This window comes from Gymnogyps californianus, chromosome 9, assembly GCF_018139145.2.
Source record: "Gymnogyps californianus isolate 813 chromosome 9, ASM1813914v2, whole genome shotgun sequence".
NCBI lineage: Eukaryota > Metazoa > Chordata > Aves > Accipitriformes > Cathartidae > Gymnogyps > Gymnogyps californianus.
The window spans coordinates 25,001,819-25,022,584 of NC_059479.1; the positions used below are offsets into that span (position 1 = coordinate 25,001,819).

General features: G+C 60.0%; 1 protein-coding gene across 3 annotated transcripts; it reads left to right on the forward strand.

Moving 5' to 3' along the window:
- The first annotated feature begins 335 nt into the window (after positions 1–335).
- PHKA1 (phosphorylase kinase regulatory subunit alpha 1) lies at positions 336–19,939 on the forward strand. Of its 3 annotated transcripts, none has more exons than XM_050901651.1 (31): positions 336–413; positions 582–740; positions 1,283–1,330; positions 1,874–2,042; positions 2,397–2,479; positions 2,688–2,768; positions 3,197–3,295; positions 3,410–3,556; positions 3,879–3,932; positions 5,554–5,676; positions 5,793–5,888; positions 6,583–6,690; positions 6,894–6,972; positions 7,426–7,560; positions 8,657–8,766; positions 9,432–9,576; positions 10,518–10,596; positions 11,026–11,201; positions 13,175–13,351; positions 13,752–13,834; positions 14,027–14,190; positions 14,341–14,497; positions 14,665–14,744; positions 14,945–15,023; positions 15,110–15,239; positions 15,620–15,721; positions 16,136–16,261; positions 18,026–18,225; positions 18,771–18,824; positions 18,966–19,166; positions 19,439–19,939. In XM_050901651.1, the coding sequence occupies exons 1-31, from the start codon at positions 336–338 to the stop codon at positions 19,610–19,612; spliced, it is 3,696 nt and encodes a 1,231-aa protein (XP_050757608.1). In that variant the 3' UTR covers positions 19,613–19,939. The 3 variants fall into 3 exon arrangements, with proteins under 3 accessions (XP_050757608.1, XP_050757609.1, XP_050757610.1); XM_050901652.1 differs by having other exon boundaries at positions 16,136–16,251; positions 18,055–18,225; XM_050901653.1 differs by lacking the exon at positions 13,175–13,351 and having other exon boundaries at positions 16,136–16,251; positions 18,055–18,225.
- Positions 19,940–20,766: the final 827 nt, after the last annotated feature.

The following is a 20,766-nucleotide window of genomic DNA, read 5'->3' on the forward strand; positions in this document are numbered from 1 at the left end:
GCTGCGCGGCCTCCGCCCGGCAGGGGGCGCCGCCCGCCGCCCTCCCCCCGCCCCCCGGGGGCCGCCATGGCGGCGGGTCCTGCCCGCTCGGTAGTGAGCGCCCCGCGGGCCGGGGCCGCCGCCGCCGCCGGCGGGGAGCGCGGGTCAGCGCGGGCGGGGAGGCCGCTCAGAGTGCCGCGGTGCTCGGGGCAGCGCTGCCGGCGGCGGCGAGCGGGCGGTGCCGCGGGGGGGGGCGGGGGCGCTGCCAGGACCCGGGGCGGGGCGGGGCGGGGCGGGGCCCTCAGTGCCGGTGCCCGCCGCGCCCGCCCGGTCCCGCCGCCGCCGCCGCCGCCGCCATGCGCAGCCGGAGCAACTCGGGCGTCCGGCTGGACGGCTACGGGCGCCTGGTGCAGCAGACCATCCTCCGGCACCAGGTGCGGGGCCTGCCCGGGGCGGGCGGTGCGGAATCCGCCTCACCGCGGGCCCCCGGGCCCCGGTGCTCCCCGCCGGCCCCTGGGCCTGGGGAGCCGCCGCCTGACCCTCAGGTGGCGTTAACTGGGAAGGGGGGCCGCGGCCCCTCGGTGTGTCTCCCCCCTCCGCAGGACGCGGTGACGGGCCTGCTCCCCGCCAGCGCCGACCACCGGGATGCCTGGGTCCGGGACAACGTCTACAGCATCCTGGCCGTCTGGGGGCTGGGCCTGGCCTACCGCAAGAATGCCGACCGCGACGAGGACAAGGCCAAGGCCTACGAGCTGGAGCAGGTAGGAGGGAGCCGGCGGGAGGGAGGGCCCGCGGCAGCCGTCCCGGCCCGGCCAGTGGTACCCGGGAGCCGGCCGTCGCCTCCCGGCTGGTTTGCTTTTGGCACGGCCCAGCTCTGGGGTCGAAAGGCCACGGGAGGCTGTGCAGCGAGGATGGGGACAGGGCTGTCCCCAGGCGCGGGGGGCAATAGGAAGGGATATCAGAGCCCGCTCTTCCCAGAGCTCAGTGGAGCCCAGCCGGAGGGTCCAGCCTTCTGGCTTTGGGGTGATCTGGGGATGTAGCCCTTCTCCCAAGGGCTGGGGAGCTGCGTCCTGCAGCCGTGCCCTCCCTCCCCCTGCGCAGCACAGCAGCTTGGCCTTGCTGGCGGGCCAAGAAGCCTTGCTTCCCTCTGCTGTCGCCTCGGGAGCAGGAGCCATGGAAATGTGAGCAGGGGCTCTGATTACAGATGCCAGAGCCCTGCAAAGGTCAGCGGCCAGCTGATCCTGAGTCAGGGCTTCTCCTGGCTGCATGGGGATTAACAAGGCTGTTTTCCTTGTTCCTGCAGAGCGTGGTGAAGCTGATGCGGGGGTTGCTCCAGTGCATGATGAGACAGGTAGGGGCTGGGGAGCGCCTCCGAGAGTTGAGTGGTCTCCTCAGAGCCCAGCTCTGCCACAAAGACCGTCGGTCCCAGCTGTGCCGGCTCTCCCCTGACGAGCGGAGGGAAGGCCTCCTTCCAGCAAGTCTTGAAATGAGCTCTGACTTGGCATCTGTCCCGGTGTGATGGAAGTCCCAGTGCTGCGGGCTGGTGGCCAGTGGAGCCTTTGCCAGCTGCTCGCTGTCTTGTGGCCTGGCTGGCACTGGGACTCGGCAGCTCTTCTCCCTGAGGGCGTTTGGGGTGACCCTTTTCTCTCCACACGGGGCAACTGTGGCTGTGGGCCCTCCATGGCTGCAGCCCTGCACTAGGGTGGCACGTGAGCCTGCGCTCACTGCCTTGGTGCATGGAGGGGCTCAGCCCGGGGGCTGTAGGATTTCTGCCCTGCCAGGCACAGCTCCACGTGCTGGGCTGATGGCATGGGGCAGCCCTTGGCTCTGGGGCTGCCAGAACTCTCTGGAGACAGGGTTTGATGAACCCCTGCATCTCCTTGCCCTTCTCAAGGTGGACAAAGTGGAGGCGTTCAAGTACAGCCAGAGCACCAGGGACTGCCTGCATGCCAAGTACAACACCCACACCTGTGCCACTGTGGTGGGGGACCACGAGTGGGGTCACCTACAGCTGGATGCCACCTCCCTCTACCTGCTCATGCTGGCGCAAATGACGGCCTCAGGTGACGCTGTTGGGGGATGCCATTGCAGCTTTGAGCATGCTGATCTCCAGGGCTCTCCACGTTCTCAGTTTGGGTGCAGCTTCCTGGGTGCCAAGCTGCTGCGATGGCCTCCCCAACCTCACTGGAGGATGGATTTGGGCCCCTCGATGTCTGTCTCCCTAAGAGCCCCCGTTTGCCTGAAGCCCCAGAGCTGCCGTAGAGGGGTGGGAGTGGGGATGGGAGCCAGCCAGGATGTGGCTCCCGTGGGGCAGGCGTGCGGTGAGGAGGAGGGGTCTGGCCTGGGTTACTGCAGCCCCTTCTTAGGGATGCCTCTGGGCTTGGAGTGACTAATGTGAATTCCTCTCCCTGCTTCAGGCCTCCACATAATTCACAGCCTGGATGAAGTCAACTTTATCCAGAACCTCGTGTTCTACATTGAAGCAGCCTACAAAACCGCGGTGGGTAGCCCGTGCTGGGGAAGGGGAGCGTGCCCTGGGGGTGCAGGTGGTGGGCTGGTGTCTAGGGGCAGCTGTGGGTCCTTCCTGAGCCCTGGTGGGCAGAGCCCCACGGCGCCTGCTGGGAGCACCACCGACGGGTGGGATTCGAAGGCTTTCTGGGTGTGCTGTGAACCGCTGCCTGCTCCAACATGCCGCTGCCTCTGCACAGGACTTTGGGATATGGGAGCGCGGGGACAAGACGAACCAGGGCATCACTGAGTTGAACGCTAGCTCCGTTGGCATGGCCAAGGTGAGTCGGGGAGAGGTGCTGGGTGGGTGCCAGGGAGCACCAGTGGCCCCGTGCTGCTTTTTTACAGGGAACGCTGGGCATGTTGTACTATCGAGGCTCAATGCCCCATGCAGTGATAGGTTCCTGGGGAGGAAAACCTTTCTCCTTGTGTGCTGGGATAAAACTGTGCCCCTCTTGCCTGAGTTTTGCCTGAACTGGGAGTGAGAAATTAATTGGGGTGTGTGGCAGAAATGTCCAGGGCCTTGTTGATGTCTGGCTACCTGTGGCTTTGGAGATGTGGTCACATTCTGACCAGGGGTGCTCTGCAGCCACAGCAGGGTTTAAATTTGGGCAGTGCGTTACACAGAGGGGCTGGCATGGGGTGAGAGCTCTTACAGATGAGCAGCATGGTGGAGGACTTGCTGCTTTGGGTCTCGCCCTGCTTGCAGGCTGCCCTGGAGGCACTGGATGAGCTGGATCTCTTTGGAGCAAAGGGAGGCCCGCAGTCGGTGATACGGGTGCTATCGGACGAGGTGCAGCACTGCCAGGTGAGAGCCGCACGGGCTTTACAGCATCGCGGGATGAATTGTGATCTGCTGGGGTTGCAGTGTGAACAATGCCCGGCCTGGCAACCTAACCACCCCTCCTTCCCCTTCGCCCAGTCCATCCTCCACTCGATGCTGCCCAGGGCCTCCACATCCAAAGAGGTGGATGCCAGCGTGCTCTCTGTCATCTCCTACCCAGCGTTCGCCGTGGAGGACAGCGAGCTGGTGGAAATCACCAAGCAAGAGATCATCACAAAGCTGCAGGTGAGCGGCTCTGCCCTTGTCTCGTCCTTCCCAGGAGACAGCTGCAGTCCAAACTGTTGTAGCCCTTTTCTCCCCAAAAACGTGCTTGGGGAGGGGGTGCTGGGGCGTGTCCTCTCCCAGTATCTGTGACCTGTGGCAGGGATGTGCAAAGAAACAGTCCTGTGTGCTGTGGCCCTAGGTTGTGATCATGGTGCCTGAGCCCTAGGTGAGCGAGTGACGGGGTATTTGGCTGGAGGAGATCCCCCCCTCATGCTTGTGCATTGAAGGTACAAGGTATCTCACGCCGTGCCTCCTGCTCAGCACCTCTTTCCTTCCCTTCCAGGGGCGCTACGGCTGCTGCCGCTTCCTCCGGGATGGATACAGGACCCCCAAAGAGGTAAGTGTCCCCAGCCCTGTCACCTGCCAGAACTTGAGTGCCAAGCAGCAGCTGCCCTGGGTTGCGTTTGCAGCCCCCCTGGGTGTAGTGCAAAGGCTGCGGTGGGGAGCACCGGGAAGATGAGAGCCCTGAGTAGCCCCAGGCAGTGTCACGGGTCTGGGTAAGGCTTCCCAAAATGCCAGAGCCTATTGCAGAGGTGGTACATCCCACCCGTGCCCATAGCAGATGGGCAGAGGCTGGCTCTGCCTGCATCTTGGGACCTGGTGGTGTTGTGTATCTCTTAGGCTGGGGGAAGACGGGACCACTACCCCATGTGGGAGCCCTGCCAAGGTGGGCTCTTGCCCCGACTCTCCCAGGGCTGCACAAGCCCTGAGCGAGGGCCAGAGGCCTGTGGAGGTGACCGTGCAGTGCTCCTCCCTGATGGCCTCAGCTCTGCGGCAGCACTGGAGGTCACAAAACTGCTTCTGCCTGTCCTGGGACAGCAGCCAGCTTGTGTACTGCCACACTTGGCTGTCAGCGGAGCGAGCGGAGACTTTATTCTGCTGCTTGGGGGAGGGAAAACAGGAAAATTTTATAAGCAACAGTTGCATTTGATAACCACAGAACCAGGAAATGGTACTTGGAGGCTCTTTAATCATCACCGGCTGTTGGGCCCATAACCTGGTGGGGCTCCTTTGGGCATGAGTGCCTCTAAATGCTTCTCCTCTGCTGTGCCTCTTCAGACCTGACCATAATAGGCAGCGTGTGATGCTGTGTCTCTCCGGAGCCAGAGAAGAGCAGCAGCACCTTCAGTCCGACTTCCCCAGTGCTCACAAGCTTTGCCAGTGTGCAAAGCCGTGGATTACTTCTGGGGAGCTGTGAGGCGCGGGAAGGGCAGCGTTGCCTGCAGAGGCACTGCAGCTGGGTGGAGTCAAATGGGAGTTTGGGAGCTTGTGGCCGGTGTGCAGGCACTATAGAAAACATCTGCTCCCTCTGTCGCTGCTGTTCTCTCTGCCTGACAGTCTGCTAAGGCCAGCTCTCTCCCTTCTCTGTAGCAGAGTTAAAGCACTTAGCTGGGAGGGTCGAGCATAGGTCCCTTGGGGCACTACGCCACGCACATCTGGGGTGGGAGGATTCGGCGAAGGCAGCTCTCCATCCCGACCACTTCCCTCGTGTCAGGCTCGCAGTCGCACCACATGGCAGGAGGGACCCTGCTGTCTGGCCCTGCGTGACCAGCCCAAGCCCTCGCACCCGGCTGGGCCAGCCTGGTGGTGCTGGAGGAGGCAGGCGCTGAGGGGCTGGGGCAGAGCAGGCGCGGTGAAGGGGACGCAGGTGTCCCCAGTGCAGCAGTGGGGATGACGTGCTGTTGTACGAGGCTCTGGGGTGCTCTCCTGGGGACTGGGTAGGCTCCCTTTGCCCAGGAAGGGCGAGTCCCTTCGGCCTCAGTGCAGGGGGCTTGGGAGGGGGTGTCTGATGGAAAGGACACAGCCTGGAGGTGAAACTGCTTTTTGGCTCTGTCTCAGCCATCATCCGCAGAGGAGGACTGGGAGGGCATTTGAGGCTGGGGTCTTGGGGGGAGACCTGTCAATTTGAGGGGATCCTGCCACCCACCACCTGCCTTGCTGTCGCGCCCTCCCTGCAGGACCCCAACCGCCTCTACTACGAACCTGCTGAGCTGAAGCTGTTTGAGAACATCGAGTGCGAGTGGCCTCTCTTCTGGGCGTACTTGATCATTGATGGGATTTTCAGTGGAAACATGGAGCAGGTAAGGGAGGCAGGACCTGCTGGGCTGGTAGAAAGAAGTCCCTGGCAAGACAGGCGTGCGGGGGAAGGACGCAGGGAGCCATGACCAGGGGCAGATCCCCTCTCCTCTCTCCTCAGGTGCAGGAGTACCGGGAAGCCCTTGAGGGGGTTCTCATCAAGGGGAAGAATGGGGTGCGCCTGATGCCAGAGCTGTACAGTGTCCCACCGGATAAGGTGAGCGGTCCTGAGCTACGGTGGGAGCAGAAATGTCTCATTACCAGATAATTAGGTTTTAACTGCTTATTAAGCCAAATCGTTAGGAAAGCAGCACATGTAGTGCACGGAAACCCCATGTAAAAAAAGTGTGGCTTGGAGCTGTTATAAAACCATGTTGGATAAATAAACTGCTCTTTTTCCGCAAAGCATTTCTTGCCCCCATACACAAGGGTGCTTTGCTGACAGTCTGCTAGCCTGGAGTCAGGGTGCTCTGAGAACTCAGGACACACGGACCTGGGCTGAGGAGGTTGTGCTGAGCTCCCGTTCAGTGGTGAGGGTGTTTGTGTGGGCCTGGGCTGAGAGCAACGGCCTCCTGGTGCCCAGGTGGTACAGGAGAGATGCTCTCCTTGGCAGCATCTGAGAGCATCGCCCCGGTGCTCCTGGGGCATGTCAGTCGTTCCCTTGGAATGGCCAGTGTTGGGAACCCAAACACTGTCTGAGCAGCTGATCTGTTGTCTGATGCGGGTGCCTGGGGCAATCACGAGAAGAGAGGAGGAATGTAGCCAGGATGTTTTGGACCCTCTGTGGCAAATGCTTTCACAGGTTCTTGTTTTAAGCCTTTAAACTGCTGGACTTCAAAATGCAATGATGATGCTTCCTTCAGCATCCTGTGTCTGTGGATCCCTCCCTGACCTCCTGGCTTGTCTTCCAGGTGGATGAGGAGTACAGGAACCCCCACACTGTGGACAGGATACCGATGGGCAAGCTGCCGCTCATGTGGGGGCAGTCCCTCTACATCCTGGGCTGCCTGATGGCTGAGGTACGGTCACCCGTGGTGCTGGGGAGGGCTGTGGGGCCAGGCTCTGAGCTCTGAAAGGGCAAATGCTGCCACCCTGAGCCACTTACTGTGGGGAATTTGTCACCTCCATCCCCCAGGGCCTCTTAAAGGTGGGTTGTCTGTAGACATCACCCGTTCTACGCTGCCCATGAAATATTCATCTCCTTATGCCTCTCTTTCCTCAGGGGTTTCTAGCTCCCGGTGAAATAGATCCCCTCAACCGCCGGTTTGCGACTGTCCCCAAGCCTGATGTGGTGGTCCAAGGTGAGGGAAAGGGACCGGTCCCAAACCCCTGTGCCTGGCAGGCCTGGGAACTCTGCCCGTGTGGAATTCACGGGGGTGGCTCGGGGGTGGCTCTGCTTGCTGGGTGGCTGCCGGTGCAGCCAGATCTCAGCCCTGGCAAGGTGGGTATAAGACGGGGTGCAAGTCCTTCCGCTCCACCCTGTGTTGCCCCAGGGAAATATCACCTGCTACAGCCTGCCCTGCAGAGAGGTTGAAAGTTGTCCTGTCCTCCTGCCACTCGGTGGGGAAGGCTTGGGTGTACACAGTGTTAGGAGGAGGAAGGCAGACCTCTGCAGTGGGAACTGGTTCCCGAAGGGACCCCAGACAGCTGCCTCTACGTGACGTGACACCTTGTATGTGTCCCCAAAGGCCAGGGGCAGTGCTGTCACACCCTTGTGCCCCTGCTGCACTGAGCCTGTCCTCCTCCCTCCGCAGTGTGCATCCTGGCAGAGACAGAGGAGATCAAGGCTGTCCTGAGGAAGGAGGACATCGACGTGGAGACTGTAGCAGACGTCTACCCCATCAGAGTGCAGCCTGCTCGCATCCTCAGCCACATCTACACCCGACTGGGTGAGCTGGGCTCCCTGCTCCTGCAGCAAAGGGGGTGCAGAAGGGTCTGTCCCATCCCCTGGCACTCCTGCTCATAGATGCTGATGTCTTGCCCTGCTGCTTTCTGCCTGGCTGATGAGGGCTCTGCCACCCATTCCTGGGCCTGGTAAAGCTACTCCTGCCCAAGGGGAACTGGTGTGGCAGGCAGTGCTATTCAGGGTGATTCTGAAAGGGATAAGGCTTTGGCGTTGCAGTTGCACAGTTGCCCCAGGGACAGGCAGAGGCTCTGATCCATATAGGATGGACCTGGTGTGGGCAGGAGCCAGCTTTTGTTCCTGTACCCAGATCTCAATGGGGGAGGCAAGCCAGACCCCAGAGAAGGGTCTCCTGGCAGTCCCTGGCTGAGAGCGCCTGTAGCTCAGGCGGGACGGCTGTTGTTGGAGGGTTAGCAGGGCTGAGTGCGAGGGGGGTGTGTGCTCAGAGCTCTGCATGCTCGTTCCCTGGTGCTGTAACCCCTTGGGCATGGGGTTTGTTGTGCAGGAGCTGGAGACCCAGCCTGGGCCAAAGGAGAAACCTGATCCACCGCAGGCTGCACGCACTGGCTAATTTAAGCCACCAAAAGGCCAAGTGTGACATGGGCAAAGGGGGCAGGGGAGCAGCCTGGCAGCTGCCAGGGCTGACATGACCAAGGGGCGATGCTGCTGCTGCACCATCCTGGGCTCTGGGAGTAATTCAGGAGTAGCAGGAACACTGATAGAGCTGTCAGCTTTGGGGGGCCAGCCCTGTGCAGGGGGGAACCTGTGGCCCTGCCCCAGCTTCTGGCATCCCCAAAGACCTGGAGGTGTGGCATGTTGCAGAGGTCAGGACAGGCTGTATGTCCCTGTTTCAGCAAGAGTCCCTGGGGAGGGCCTGGGTGTCTCTAGCCCTCTGGGCAGGGCTGGGGGACAGAGTATCATTGTCCCTTAGAGCTGTGCCAGCTCGACACAGGGTCCTGGGGTACCCCAACCACAAACCAGCCTTTTCCCGCTGGCTGGTAGCACAGCGGCCTGTCTGTTTGCTGATGCATCCCCTTTCATGAGGAAGCTTGCACTAAAAAATCCTCCTCCTGCCCCCCTAGGCCGCAACAAGCAGATGTGCCTGACAGGACGGCCCTACCGGCACATGGGCGTCGTTGGGACCTCCAAGCTCTACAACATCAGGAAGAACATCTTTACCTTTACCCCGCAGGTGGGTGGCATTGCACAGGCTCATTCCCAGCTGTCATGCGAGGGAATGGCAGGAGGTTTCTCCACTGGCTGAGTGCTCGAGTTGTTCTCAGGGGTGGCCCAACACCCTCTGAATGGTCTGGGAGGCTGGAGCAGCCCCAGCTCCGTGGTGTGAAGCAGCGGAGTTGGTGGTCCTGGCTGCGTGCTTGCTGGGAGGAGATGGTTTCAGCCTTCTGATGATCAGTGTTGGGTGAAAATCTCTTTGCTTACCCTGACAAGGACACCAGAAGGAGGCTGATGGCAGGACAGGGATCCCTCTGTCCCCTGTGTCCAGCATGATGTGGGGACGAGCAGGGTTGCAAGCCTGGCACTGTGGGAAGCACGTATTCGCTTGGGATAGGCACAGCACGGACCGGCTGTGTGGGGCCTGGGTGATGCTGCTGCTGAGCTGTGTTACCTCCTCGTAGTTGTTCGTGGCCAGTAGCTGCCCTGGGGGTTAAGTGTCCCTTGCTAGACTGTACTGACACCTGCCAGGTAAGGTGGGATGAGCTGTCGGTGCAAAGGAGCATCTCCCCTGGGTGCGCTGTGTGGCTGGCCTGGCTGAGCACCTGTGGGAAGACATGGGTGGCACAAAAGGGACCTGGTGGCTGTGGGAAGGGCCGCTCACATCTCCTGCTGTCCTCGCAGTTCATAGACCAGCAGCAGTTCTACCTGGCTCTCGACAACAAGATGATTGTGGAGATGCTGAGAACGGACCTCTCGTACCTCTGCAGCCGCTGGAGGATGACCGGGCGGCCAACCATCACCTTCCCCATCTCCCACACCATGCTCGGTATAGATCCTCCGGCCTCGCAAGGCATTTGGCTAGAGCAGCCCTGGGAAGCAGCCTCTGTGAGAGGAAGGGGGTGGGCAGATGTGGGACCGTCCCAGTAATGGGGACACGGTAGGGTTGGAACAGCCAGTAGTGTCCTGTAAAGAGCTTGCCGCTCAAAGGAGCCACACTGAGTTGGCAGCTCTCCTGGCAGCTAGCGGGGCTGCCTGCCAAGCACTAGTGCCTGCAGCTCAAAGGACGTTTGCTGGCACGGAAGCATTCAGTCTCTGGGCAGCTAGGCTTGTTGGGAGGCCTTTTGGGAGCAAGACTAAAAAAATAATCCCCCTGTAAAAGTGTTCTTGGGACGCTTCCTGCATCTTGACTCTTCACTAAGACTAAGCACCTGCTAAAGGCTTTCCTAGACAATAGGGAGGGGAAAACAGCAAACCAGAAGGAGCAAAGAGCTGTGCAATGGCTTCTCTGGAGCAGCTCACAGCTTCCCCATGAGCCTGGTGCAGGGAGGGGACTCTGTTCGGCTTTCAGGCCTTTTTGGCTCTCCTTGTGTACTTGAAATCCCCTTAGTGTCTTGAGCATGCCCTTTGCTGTGGTGTCTTCTGCCCCTGACAGCAGCACCCCCTCCGCTGCCTCATGTGAAAGCCAGGGACAGAGCAGGGGGCTGTTTGGGTGCTGCTGTCCGGTACTGTCAGCTTCAGCCCAAGGTGAAATCCCAGGAGCCTGCAGTGTGTCTTGGCCTGACTTTCCTGGAATCCAGCCTGGACAGTCCTGAATTTCCCTTTTTGGGTGGTGCTTTTGGTGCCACAGCCTGGCCGCACACCCCAAAGCAAGGGTCTGGCTGATGCCATGGTGCTTTGTGTGTCTGAATGCCCACCTGGCCCTGTGTTACCTTCTGGGAGCCTGTTTGAGTGGGAGAGCCTGACTGCCTGTATCTCTGTCCCCAACAGATGAAACCGGCAGCAGCGTGCACCCCGCAGTGCTGGCAACGCTGCGGAAGCTGCAGGACGGGTATTTCGGTGGCGCAAGGTGAGCGTAGCTTCCTGGGGTGCAGGAGGGGAGAGGGCTGGTGGCCTCCAAGAGCCAGGTTATGAGGGTACCTGCTGGGCCTGAGCATCAGCTGTTGGGGAACAAGCTGTGGAGGATACATTGGGGTGTGCTAGGCTGTAAGTGCACCCCAGGGCTACAATCCCAACAGAGGAGATGCAAGAGAGGGCGTAGCTCTTCATGCTATTAAACCCATGGCTGCAGGATCCCTCTAATAGCTTTTGGGCAGCCCTTCCATGCCCACCTGTGGCTGGAGGAGTTGCAGGCAGCTAAAGCAGGCACTGGGCCATGTGTACGCTCCTGGGCAAGTGCATCTCTCCCTGCCAAAGGGCCTGCCCTGGATCCAGGAGGCAAAGCCAAGGGTATTGCGTCCCCCTTCCTCTCTGTGTGACCTCCCCTCCTCTCGCCCAGGATCCAGACGGGTAAGTTGTCGGAGTTCCTGACAACGTCGTGCCGAACGCACCTCAGCTTTATGGACCCTGGGCCAGAGGGTAAGGTCTTTGCCAAGAGTTACGAGCTCAGCATTGACAGCTTTGAGGAGCTAGACGCCGAGGAGTGGCTGCATGGCTTGCAGATAGCAGAGGATGGTAAGGGGGAACAGGCTGGTCGCTGCTGTGGCGTGACAAATGCCAAACTCACCTGTAAACCCGTAACACCCAACCTCCCTGCCAGTGTCCGCCACTGTGTTCTTCATACACTTGGGTTTTCACCATGTTTCTGTTCCCATCTGACCCTCCATCAATTAACCTTGTCTGGGTGACACTCATGGTGACACCAGTGGGGTGGGACTGGGTGAATTGATGCAGCTGTTGTAGCCCCCTCACTGGAGGGGTTTTCCAGCCAGATGGGGCTGAGGCTGGTGGATGTGAAGAGCACGGAGGATGCTCTGGAACGAGCGTCTCCGACCTTCATAGGCTGTTGTGTGGGGAAGAGACGAAGGGTCAGCAACCTGCCTCCGCTCGGGAGATTTGGCTGAGGATCTTTGGTGCACAAGTGACGGTGCAGAAAGTGATGGTACAGTGCCCAAGATGGTGGGGAAGAGCCACCATGTCCCCAAGCAATCTGAGTGTTGTTTTACCAAAGCCTTTGACCCTCCTTGGGCAGAGCTGCTCCAGTGGGTGCCAAATTGAGGCCTTGCTGCTGTGGATAGGGTGCCCGAGAGGGCCTTGGCCCATTACAGTGTGATCAACCCACCTTGTCCTGAGACCATGGTGGGGTGCAAGTTTTGCTGCTCCCCTTGCAAGCAAGCCTGGGTACGTCCTCCTCCTGCATGACCTAGTGTTGGTCATCTTCCCAGCCTTCCCATCAGTCTGCTCTGCCTCTGCTGCTCGTGTAGCCAATGTTTGCACTGCTGTGACTCTGAAGACTTATTTCTCTTGCCCTCCTCTCGCTTCGCCTGCGGTCTCCTTGCAGGCTGCACCCGGGCTTCTCCAAGGTGTCTGCTTCCCCCCAGCCCCAATGGGAGACAGGGCCTGCCTGGCCTATCTACAGCAGCTAGAAGGTGCTCAATTTTAAGTTGTTTTTTTTTTTCCTGTGGTCAGATGCTACAGCCAGGCAGAATGATGTTCCCAAGCCTGGTGTCTGGGGGACTCCTCCAGCCGAGCCTTCAGGCACTGGCATGAGGCATCCCCGCCAGGTGTGGAAAGGGGATGCTGTGCTGTCAGCCTCAGATGCAGTCTGCAGCTCACCTCCTGGGGCAGGCACACCATGGAGGTTGTCTGCCAGCTGGAGAGCAGCAAGGCTTTGCCCTGGCCCGCTGGCTGGAAGTGCATCGACAGCTCTGCGTTGTGTTGTATTGCATTGCCTTGGCGTGGGGCATCTCCCCCCTAGGGCATCCCCCTCACTGCTGGGCAGCACTGCGCTGTTATCTTCCGGCTGAGCAGACACATGGCCCCTGAGCACCCTCCTCCATGCCGCAGTTAGCGAGTGGTGGCTCTGGCGCTCCCAATGTGTCATTGGGAGCAATGGGAGCTGCTGGAGGCTGGGCAAAGAGCAAGGCAGGAGCTGTAACTCCTCCTCTAACTCCTAATTAGAAATAACTATTGCAAACCCCACCCTGCCTTGCTCCTGTGCTGGAGTCCTGCTTGGATGAGGCCCTTGCCATGCTGGCGTGCTCCTGAGTGGTCTCTACTTGGACAGGCTGCCCCTGGCTGTACCACCCCTTCTTCCCTGGAGGGAAAGAGTGCATGGGTTTCATGGCGGGGTTTGAGCAGACTCTGCTATCCTTGCGCAGGCTTGGACCAGACACACGCTGCAGCCCCATCGCGTCCTTCATCCAGGTGGGACTTGGAGGGAGCCCCACTTTGGCCCCAGCTGGCAGCCAGTGTCCCAGGCAGCAGAGTAGTGCAAGAACAGGGGTGCCGTGGCTGCCATGCTTTGTGAGCCCAGCTGCTGCCACTGTCCGTCTGTCCATCTGGCTGCCGGCACTAGCCCCACGTTGTTGCTTTGTGCAGCCAGCAAAGCTCTGCCCTCGCTGAGGCACAGCTTGGGAGCTCTCTGGGGTCTGGGGGTGCCCTGGCGCAAAGCAGCTGAACCCTTCCTCTTTTGCTTCTCCTTCCAGCGGACACGTATGATGAGGTTGCTCAGTACTTGGACCACCTGCTGCAGCGCACGGTTCCCCAGTCGAACCTCCCTCCCACTGCCCAGCGGGGAGGGCTGAGCCGCTTCCGGGCTGCTGTCCACACCACCCGTGACCTCATGTCCCTGGCGTCCAAGGCCAAGGACCTTCATGTCCAGAGTGAGTAACTCCAGCACCCTCAGCACCTTCGCTCAAGCCCGGGGGTGAGGCTGAGGCGCTTTGGGAGCTTTCCCAGCTGTGCGATGCTGGGGGCCCCATGGACTGCAGAGCAACCCAGCCTTTGCCTGGGCAAAGGCACATTGTGTCTGTCGTGTTGGTCCTGGCCATGGAGTATCTTGGGGTTGGTGCCTGTGCAGTCCTTGTGGAAACTGCTGAACGATAAGGGATGGCAGCTCCCCGTGGCGTTCCTCTAACCGGGTGGGCAGGGGCTGCTTCTCCCACAGCCGACTTCTCTGCAGGGGCTGCTGGGGGAGCAGTGTGTCAGATGTGGGGTGGTTTGGGGCACAGCAGTGGTGGTTGGGGTTGAGGAGTGTCTGCACCAACCTTGGTTTTCTTTTAGATGTTGGGATGTATGTCCCCAGCAAGATCTTCCAGGCGTCCCAGCAGTCGGTCAAGCTGCTGAGTTCACCCCACCAGCACGATGTGGATGGCAAGGTGAGCGCTGTCCCTCCCGGACTGGCCGAGCAGTGCCATCCTTTCAGCTGGAGCCAGAGGGTCCTTGCAGGGCTCCATGGGGAAGGCTTGGTGCTTGGTGAGGGGGAATATCCATGGGTGAACGGCCTTTGCTCCGTAACCAGACCACACTTGGTGTGGGGTGCTGGCGGTGCTAACCAGGAGCGTCGGTCTCCCTTCCCCCAGAGCCATGCACTCCATGCAGAGATGAATCTGCCCCGTGATGAGGATGGCAATGTGGACTGCAAGGCACTGGTGGACCAGCTGCGCATCTGCCCCACGCTGCAGGAGCAAGCGGACATCCTCTACATGCTCCACATCCTCAAGTACGATGAGCTCTAAGTCCGGCTCGCTCACTGAGCAGAGAGAGAGCCAGCACAGCCATGCATGCGTCCCAACCTGCAAAGCCTGGGGGCTGCCAGGGAGCTGCCGCGGGGCAAATTGCTGGCTATAACCTGGCATCTCCTTTACTGCAGGGGGCCCGAGTGGCACACGGGGCTTGATAACGAGCCTGGCCCCACTGTCAAGGAGCTCCTCACTGAGCTGTATGTGCGAGTGGGGGACACACGCCAGTGGGCCCTGATCCGCTACATCTCTGGCATCCTCAAAAAGAAGGTGGAAGCTCTGGATGAGGTAAGAACTGTGCAGCCGGCCTCTAGCAGGCTGAGGTCCGTCAGGGAGGAGGCAGCAGAGTGGGCAGGCGAACCGTGGCTGCATCAGCTCTGTCTCCCTCTGTCTTGTGCTGAGACCCCAAACCTTGAGCTTTTGGTGATGCCTGGGGTGACCCTTTCTGTCCCCAGGCCTGCACTGACCTCCTGTCTCACCAGAAGCACTTGACGGTGGGGCTGCCCCCGGAGCCACGCGAGAAGACGATCTCTGCGTGAGTGTGGCACCTCTCCCTCCCAACGTGTGCTGGGCTGGGGCTGGATGTGAGCCCGCTGCTATGGAGTCCGTGGGCAGGAGCAGCTCTGGGTGGCTGTCCCCAGCCTGTATCTCTCCTCTCTGGGCTGTACAGACCAGGAGGGATGCAGGGTTTGCTCTGCTGCTTCTCACCTGCTCTGCTGTTTGTTCCCTCCCCAGCCCGATCCCCTACGAGGAGCTCGTTCGCCTCATTGATGAAGCCAGTGAGAAGAACCTCAGTGTGTCCATCCTCACCCAGGTGAGGGGCTGGGGTGGCAGGGGACCCCACAGCTGGGTGTCTGCCCTGGTGAGCAGCAGTGGGGTGATCTGCCTCTTCCCCTTCAGGAGATCATGGTGTACTTGGCCATGTGCATGCGCACACAGCCTGCACTCTTCGCTGAGATGTTCCGCATCCGCATCGGGCTCATCATCCAGGTGATGGCAACGGAGCTGGCGCACTCCCTGCGCTGCTCGGGTACGTGCAGTGGGGACGGCACCCCGGCTGGGGTGGGTGCTGTGGTGCTTGGGGCCCTGTCAGCCAGGAAGGAGAAGTGCTGTTAAAAATGGGCAGCTCAGCGCCAGGATGAGACCCTGCATGAAAGTGCCTGGGGTCTGCAGCTGGGACTGTTCTTGGGCAGCACAGGTGGGTGATTTCACTGCGGTCTCTATTTAGGCATGTGTTGGGCTGGCATAGGGAAGAGTCCCTGTTGTAGGCAACGCCTGGAGTTATTGTACATCCTTGGAGGATGAGCTCCTGTACCAGTGCTTCCCCTGCTAACAGAATGGGGTGCAAGGTAGAAATGTCCCAGGAGGGCTGCGAAGCCGGGTACAACATCCCAACTCTGTTCTCTCCAGCTGGAGAAGCCACCGAGAACCTGATGAATCTCAGCCCATCAGACATGAAGAGCCTCCTCTACCACATCCTCTCCGGCAAGGAGTTTGGGGTGGAAAGGAGCGGTGAGTCTCTCAGCAGGGTTGTGAGAGCATCTGTGGGCAAAGCTGGGTCCTGGTGCAGAGCGTGGACAGCTCTGGGTGTTCCTACCTGTGGGGGACATCCCTGTCTTCCCGCATGTTCAGCACAGCTGCTTCTGCGCTGCAGTGGTCCAGCGAGAAGCCGTGCTCTTCAGCAGGGTGGTGCTGAGCCGATTTCTGGGGATCGAGCCCGAGTCCTGTGGCTCTTGGGGCTTTGCTTAGTTTGGCACTTGGCCCGGTCACGCCTGAACTGAAGCAGTTCTGTGCTGTGCTCATGGATCTCTGGTGCTCTTTGGGATAGAGGGCAAGGGTGTGCAAAGGTACCAGTGCCCGAGCAGCAACGAGGGACATCTGTGCCCTGAGCCACGGTACCCACTCTAGACCTCTCTTTCCCTCCAGTGCGATCGGTCGACTCGTCACTCACCACCGCTATCTCCATCTGTGAGGTGGGGGCTGTCGGGGCCACCAAGCCTGAGCGTGTCGGCATCGTCAGGCTGAAAAGTGAGATCAAACAGGTGAGGGCAGGTGGTGCAGTCTTCTCCTGCCAGGTTTTGTGGGTGACAAGCAGTTACAGGACAGGCAGGATTGATGGGAGAGCAGGAAGGAGCTCGCTCCTGGGCTTCAGAGAGCTTACAGCTGCTTCCAGGAGCTCCTTTTGGCTCCAGTCCTGCCCTGGGGGGAGAATTGGGGTAAATCTGTTAGTGGGGGCGGGGGTTGCTCTGGCAGTGCAGTATGGGGGGAGCACAGGGGTACTTGAGAAGGTGCAGGGGTGGGGAGGACCACGCAGTGTCCCACGCGTGGCTGGTGTCCTGGTGGGCCTCTTCCAGCAGCAGAAACTTCATTTCCTTCTTCTCTTGCAGCAATTGGATAAACGTAGGCAGTCTCTGACTGGGAGTAAGGTGAAGCCACCCTGGTCTTCCTGCAGCCTCAGCTTTTATCCCTCACGCCACACACCAGGGCAGCTTCCGAGCATGCATGAGTTAATGAGCTTTCCTAAACAGACCCGCTGAGCGAGCTGCTGCAGCAATGAGCTGGCTTTCCCGCTCGGCAGGCTCGGGGTTGCTCTGTTCAGGACGGGGGAAGGAGGCTGGCTCCCTGGGAAGAGGTCAGCATGGCTTAATGTACTGTGGGGGCCCAGGGCTGGCACTGCCCCACAAGCTTCAGGGAGCTCCCCTTTGAGTGGGACCTGCTGTGTTTGGACTGGCAGGGAGGAAGGCTTCTCTAAGCCGTGGGTGTATTGGCTTAGAGATTGTATTACAACCAGCTGGGAGCTGTGCTCCATAGCTGCTATGGCCGAATAGATTCCATTATACCCACGAAAACTTGCTGAGCAGGATGGCATGATGTTTCCAGTGCCATGACCAGCAGTGGCCCTGCTGGGCAGTTCACTTGTGATCGCTGGATCCTGCCTGTAGCCTCTCCAGCTGTTTCGTCTCTGGGGGAAGAGGCTCCTGCGCAGCTACAAATGACAGGGACCTCCTCTGGTGCCTGGCGTGTGTCCAGGAGGAGTCCTGAGCTCTAGGAGGGGTCCTGTCCTCAAAGAGACAGGGCCTGCAGGGACCAGGCTGATGCAGCAGGTTTATGGCCAACCTGCTGCAGTGTGAAACCTGGCATTGCAGAGGGACCACGTATGTGGCGAGGAGGGTCATCCACAGGCAGTGAGTCACCTTGCTGCTGGCCCTCCAGTCTGCCTGAGACTAAATCCCTGCCCATGGCAGCAGCCATCAGAGCAGTAGCAGCCCTGCTCCTGTGTGCTGGCCAGCACGAGCCCACTGCTGCCACAAGCACTGGCGTGTGGGGGCCCTGCAGCCGCTCCGTGCCCCGGTGCAGTCCTTCCCCTCTGATGCTAACGTGAGACTTTCCGCAGCTCGCCTTTCAAAACTACCTCTCAATCTCCAGCTAACTGCAGCCCCTGGGATAACTGCCCCAAGACCTGAGCTTGGTCCGTGCTGCTGCTGCTCTGCTTGCCATGATGGCTGCCCTGCTCCGGCACAGTCTGATTTTTTGTCTCTCCCTTTCTCCTTCAGCCCCTCAGTTTGCAGTCCGGGGACACCGACCTGAAGTCCTCTCTGGTAACCTGTGTTTGTTGGCTGCACGCATGGGGTCTGTCCTGTTTGTGGCTGCAGAAAGGAGCTGTGCTCCGGGGGGTGCTGCAGGGAGCCGGGGCTGCAGGGTGGGCTTTGCTGGGGGAAGGGGGTGGCAGCTCTGCCCTGGGAACCAGGCTGGGTGAGCACAAACTCTTGGGCAGCAGCGGGCTGCGTTCTTGTGGGGTATTTAACTTTGCAGCAGTCTCTGTGGTCCTTGTTTTGTCTGCCCAGTCCGCTGGGCACTCAGAGCTGCTGGGCAAGGGCTCCTTTTCAAGCATGCTGGAAGAGCAGGGCAGTAAGGACAGCCGCCACGGCCAGTGGCAGCGGAGACGGCGGCTGGATGGGGCCCTCAACCGTGTCCCTGTGGGCTTCTACCAGAAGGTCTGGAAGGTCCTGCAGAAGGTGAGCTGGATATCCAGCTGGCTCCTCTCCATGCATGTGAGCCTGTGGTCCCAGGCACCAGCCTTGCCAGGGGGACTTAGGCATCCAGGGCTGGTCCCCGATGTTGTGTAGATACGTGCTTCATGGACAAGGCCTGCAGCTGGCCCTGGAAAGCTGGGGAAGACCTGGAGCTGCCTTGTAGGCACACAGGACCTACCTCATACTGTGCTGACCCTTGCAGAACGGGGCTAGGTCTGCTTGGGTGCGTTACACGTTAGCCAGGCAGGGGCAAGGCTGGAGCCACAGCTGAAGCAGCTCCGGGCACAGCTCATCCTTGGCATGGTAAGCCAGGGAGCAGAGCCCTGTGCTGTGTGTGGGAGGGCTCTGGCTGATGCTGAACTGATGGGAAAGGAGTGATGCTGTGCAAAGAGTCAGGAGGTGGAGCTGGGGTGTGCGGGCAGCATGCAACAGTGCTCAAGTAGGAGCGAGTTGGTGGGCTGGACCTACATGTCTTAGCACAGTGCTTCTCCAAGGCATAACCGTGGTCTCTCCTTCTTGTTCTGCAGTGCCATGGCCTCTCCGTGGAGGGCTTTGTTCTCCCCTCTTCAACAACCAGAGAGGTAGGAGGTTTATGTGAAGGGGAAACAGGGCAGGTGGGTCGGTGTTGGGTACTGGGTTGCCCTGGCCGAGTGCTCAGCATAGCTCAGGACTTGTGCTTGTGATACGGTGTTCTGGGTGCATTTTTTTCTCCCTCCTCACAGATGACCCCAGGGGAAATGAAGTTTGCTGTGCACGTGGAGTCGGTCCTCAACCGTGTGCCCCAGCCAGAGTACAGGCAGCTGCTGGTGGAGGCTATCTTAGTGCTCACCATGCTGGTGGACATGGAGGTGCACACCATCGGCAGCATCATAGCTGTGGAAAAGATCTTGCACACGGCCAATGACCTCTTCTATGAGGAGCAGGTAGGGGCCAGGCCTCATGCAGGGGCCACGGCCTGCACCCAGGGCTGCTGGCTGCATTCCCCACAGCTACGCAGGGTTCACCCACCTGGAGGGTCCTGCCTGTTGTCCCCATTGTGTTCATGGGGCACAGCAAAGATGTAGTGTCCTCCTCCCGCTGCTCACCATCGATGCGTTGCGCTGCGAGTGCAACGGAGGATGCTTGGGGTGGAAGGTGGTAAGAGGGCTGCCCTTATTCCTAATGCTGCCTTTCTCCTTCCCTGTCCAAAATCCAGAAAGCCCTGGGCGCTGATGACCACATGCTGGAGAGGGATCCCACGACAGGCATCTGCAGCCTGCTGTACGACAGCGCACCGAGTGGTCGGTTCGGCACCATGACCTACCTGTCCAAGTCGGTGGCCATGTACGTGTACGACTTCCTGCCCACTGACGGCTGCGCCATGCAGTAGCTCTTGCAGCTCCTCTCCCCAGGTTGCAGACGCCGTGGGAAGTTTGTTTCATACAGCTTTTAAAGACGGGCATTAGGCTAGTTTGCAGGCAGCCTGCGTAGCCATCTCTCCTCCCAGTCCCTGGCCTCTCGGTGGGTGAGCGGCTCTCCTGAGGAGCTCTGCAGGAGACACGTGTGCTAAACTGACCTGTGCCTGTGTGCAGCCTGTGGAGCAAGGGCTGGCAGGGAAAGGCTGAGCTTTGAAGCCTGCTTGTGTTAGAAGTATCTGCCTGCACGGCTCCTCCTGGGCCATCAGCCCCGGAGGGGCCGGTGTTTGAGGGAGATGGAAAGGGCCTCCCTCACCAGGCGTGTGTGCTTGGCACTGCAGCGCTCCCCGGCCAGCTCACACTCTCCCTGCCTCCAGCAGATTTGAGGTTTTTAACCTGTTCTGTGCTGCTTTTCATTCCAAATCTGCAGGGTTTATACTAGTGTAGGCTGGAGCTCTTGCTCTTCCTGCTGCTGATGGAAGAGCTTTGTTAGAGGAATAGGGGATGCTGCCTGAGTCTCTCTCCCAGCACACCCAAAATCAAAACAGTCCAACCCAGCCATAGCTGTGCTGCTTGGAAGTAGGCAGCCCATCGTGCCCCCCTCAGGGGTCCTGTGTGCAGAGCTGGGGAGGCTGTGAGAGCCAGGAGCATCCCAAGGTGGTAACAGATCCCTGTTACCACCAGGCTGTGAGGACGGGGCTTCTGGCTGGCTGGGGGATGCCAGTGGCAGCCCCTCCGTGCTGCCTGCTCTGTCCCTGGCGGTGTTGCTAATGGCTAAGTCGCAGGTTCCCGAGTTCATGCATGCCCTGTGAAGCAGCTCTGAGCTGGCTGCTTGACTTGGCATTAGCTGTGCCATCACAGATGTGCTCTTAACGCTCAGCTCTGGCCTCTGCCCCAGCTCCCACAGCCTTGCGCAGGAGAGGGGTGGTGACTTTAGAGTGGTCCCAGCTCCGCTCTATCCTGCAGGTCAAACCCCATGTAGGATAGTGTGGCTGGACTGATGGGGATCAGGCACACACACCACAAAGTGGTGGGGGGAGTGGGGTTACAGAATCACAGAATGGTTTAGGTTGGAAGGGACCTTTAAAGGTCGTCTAGTCCAACCCCCCTGCAACGAGCAGGGACACCT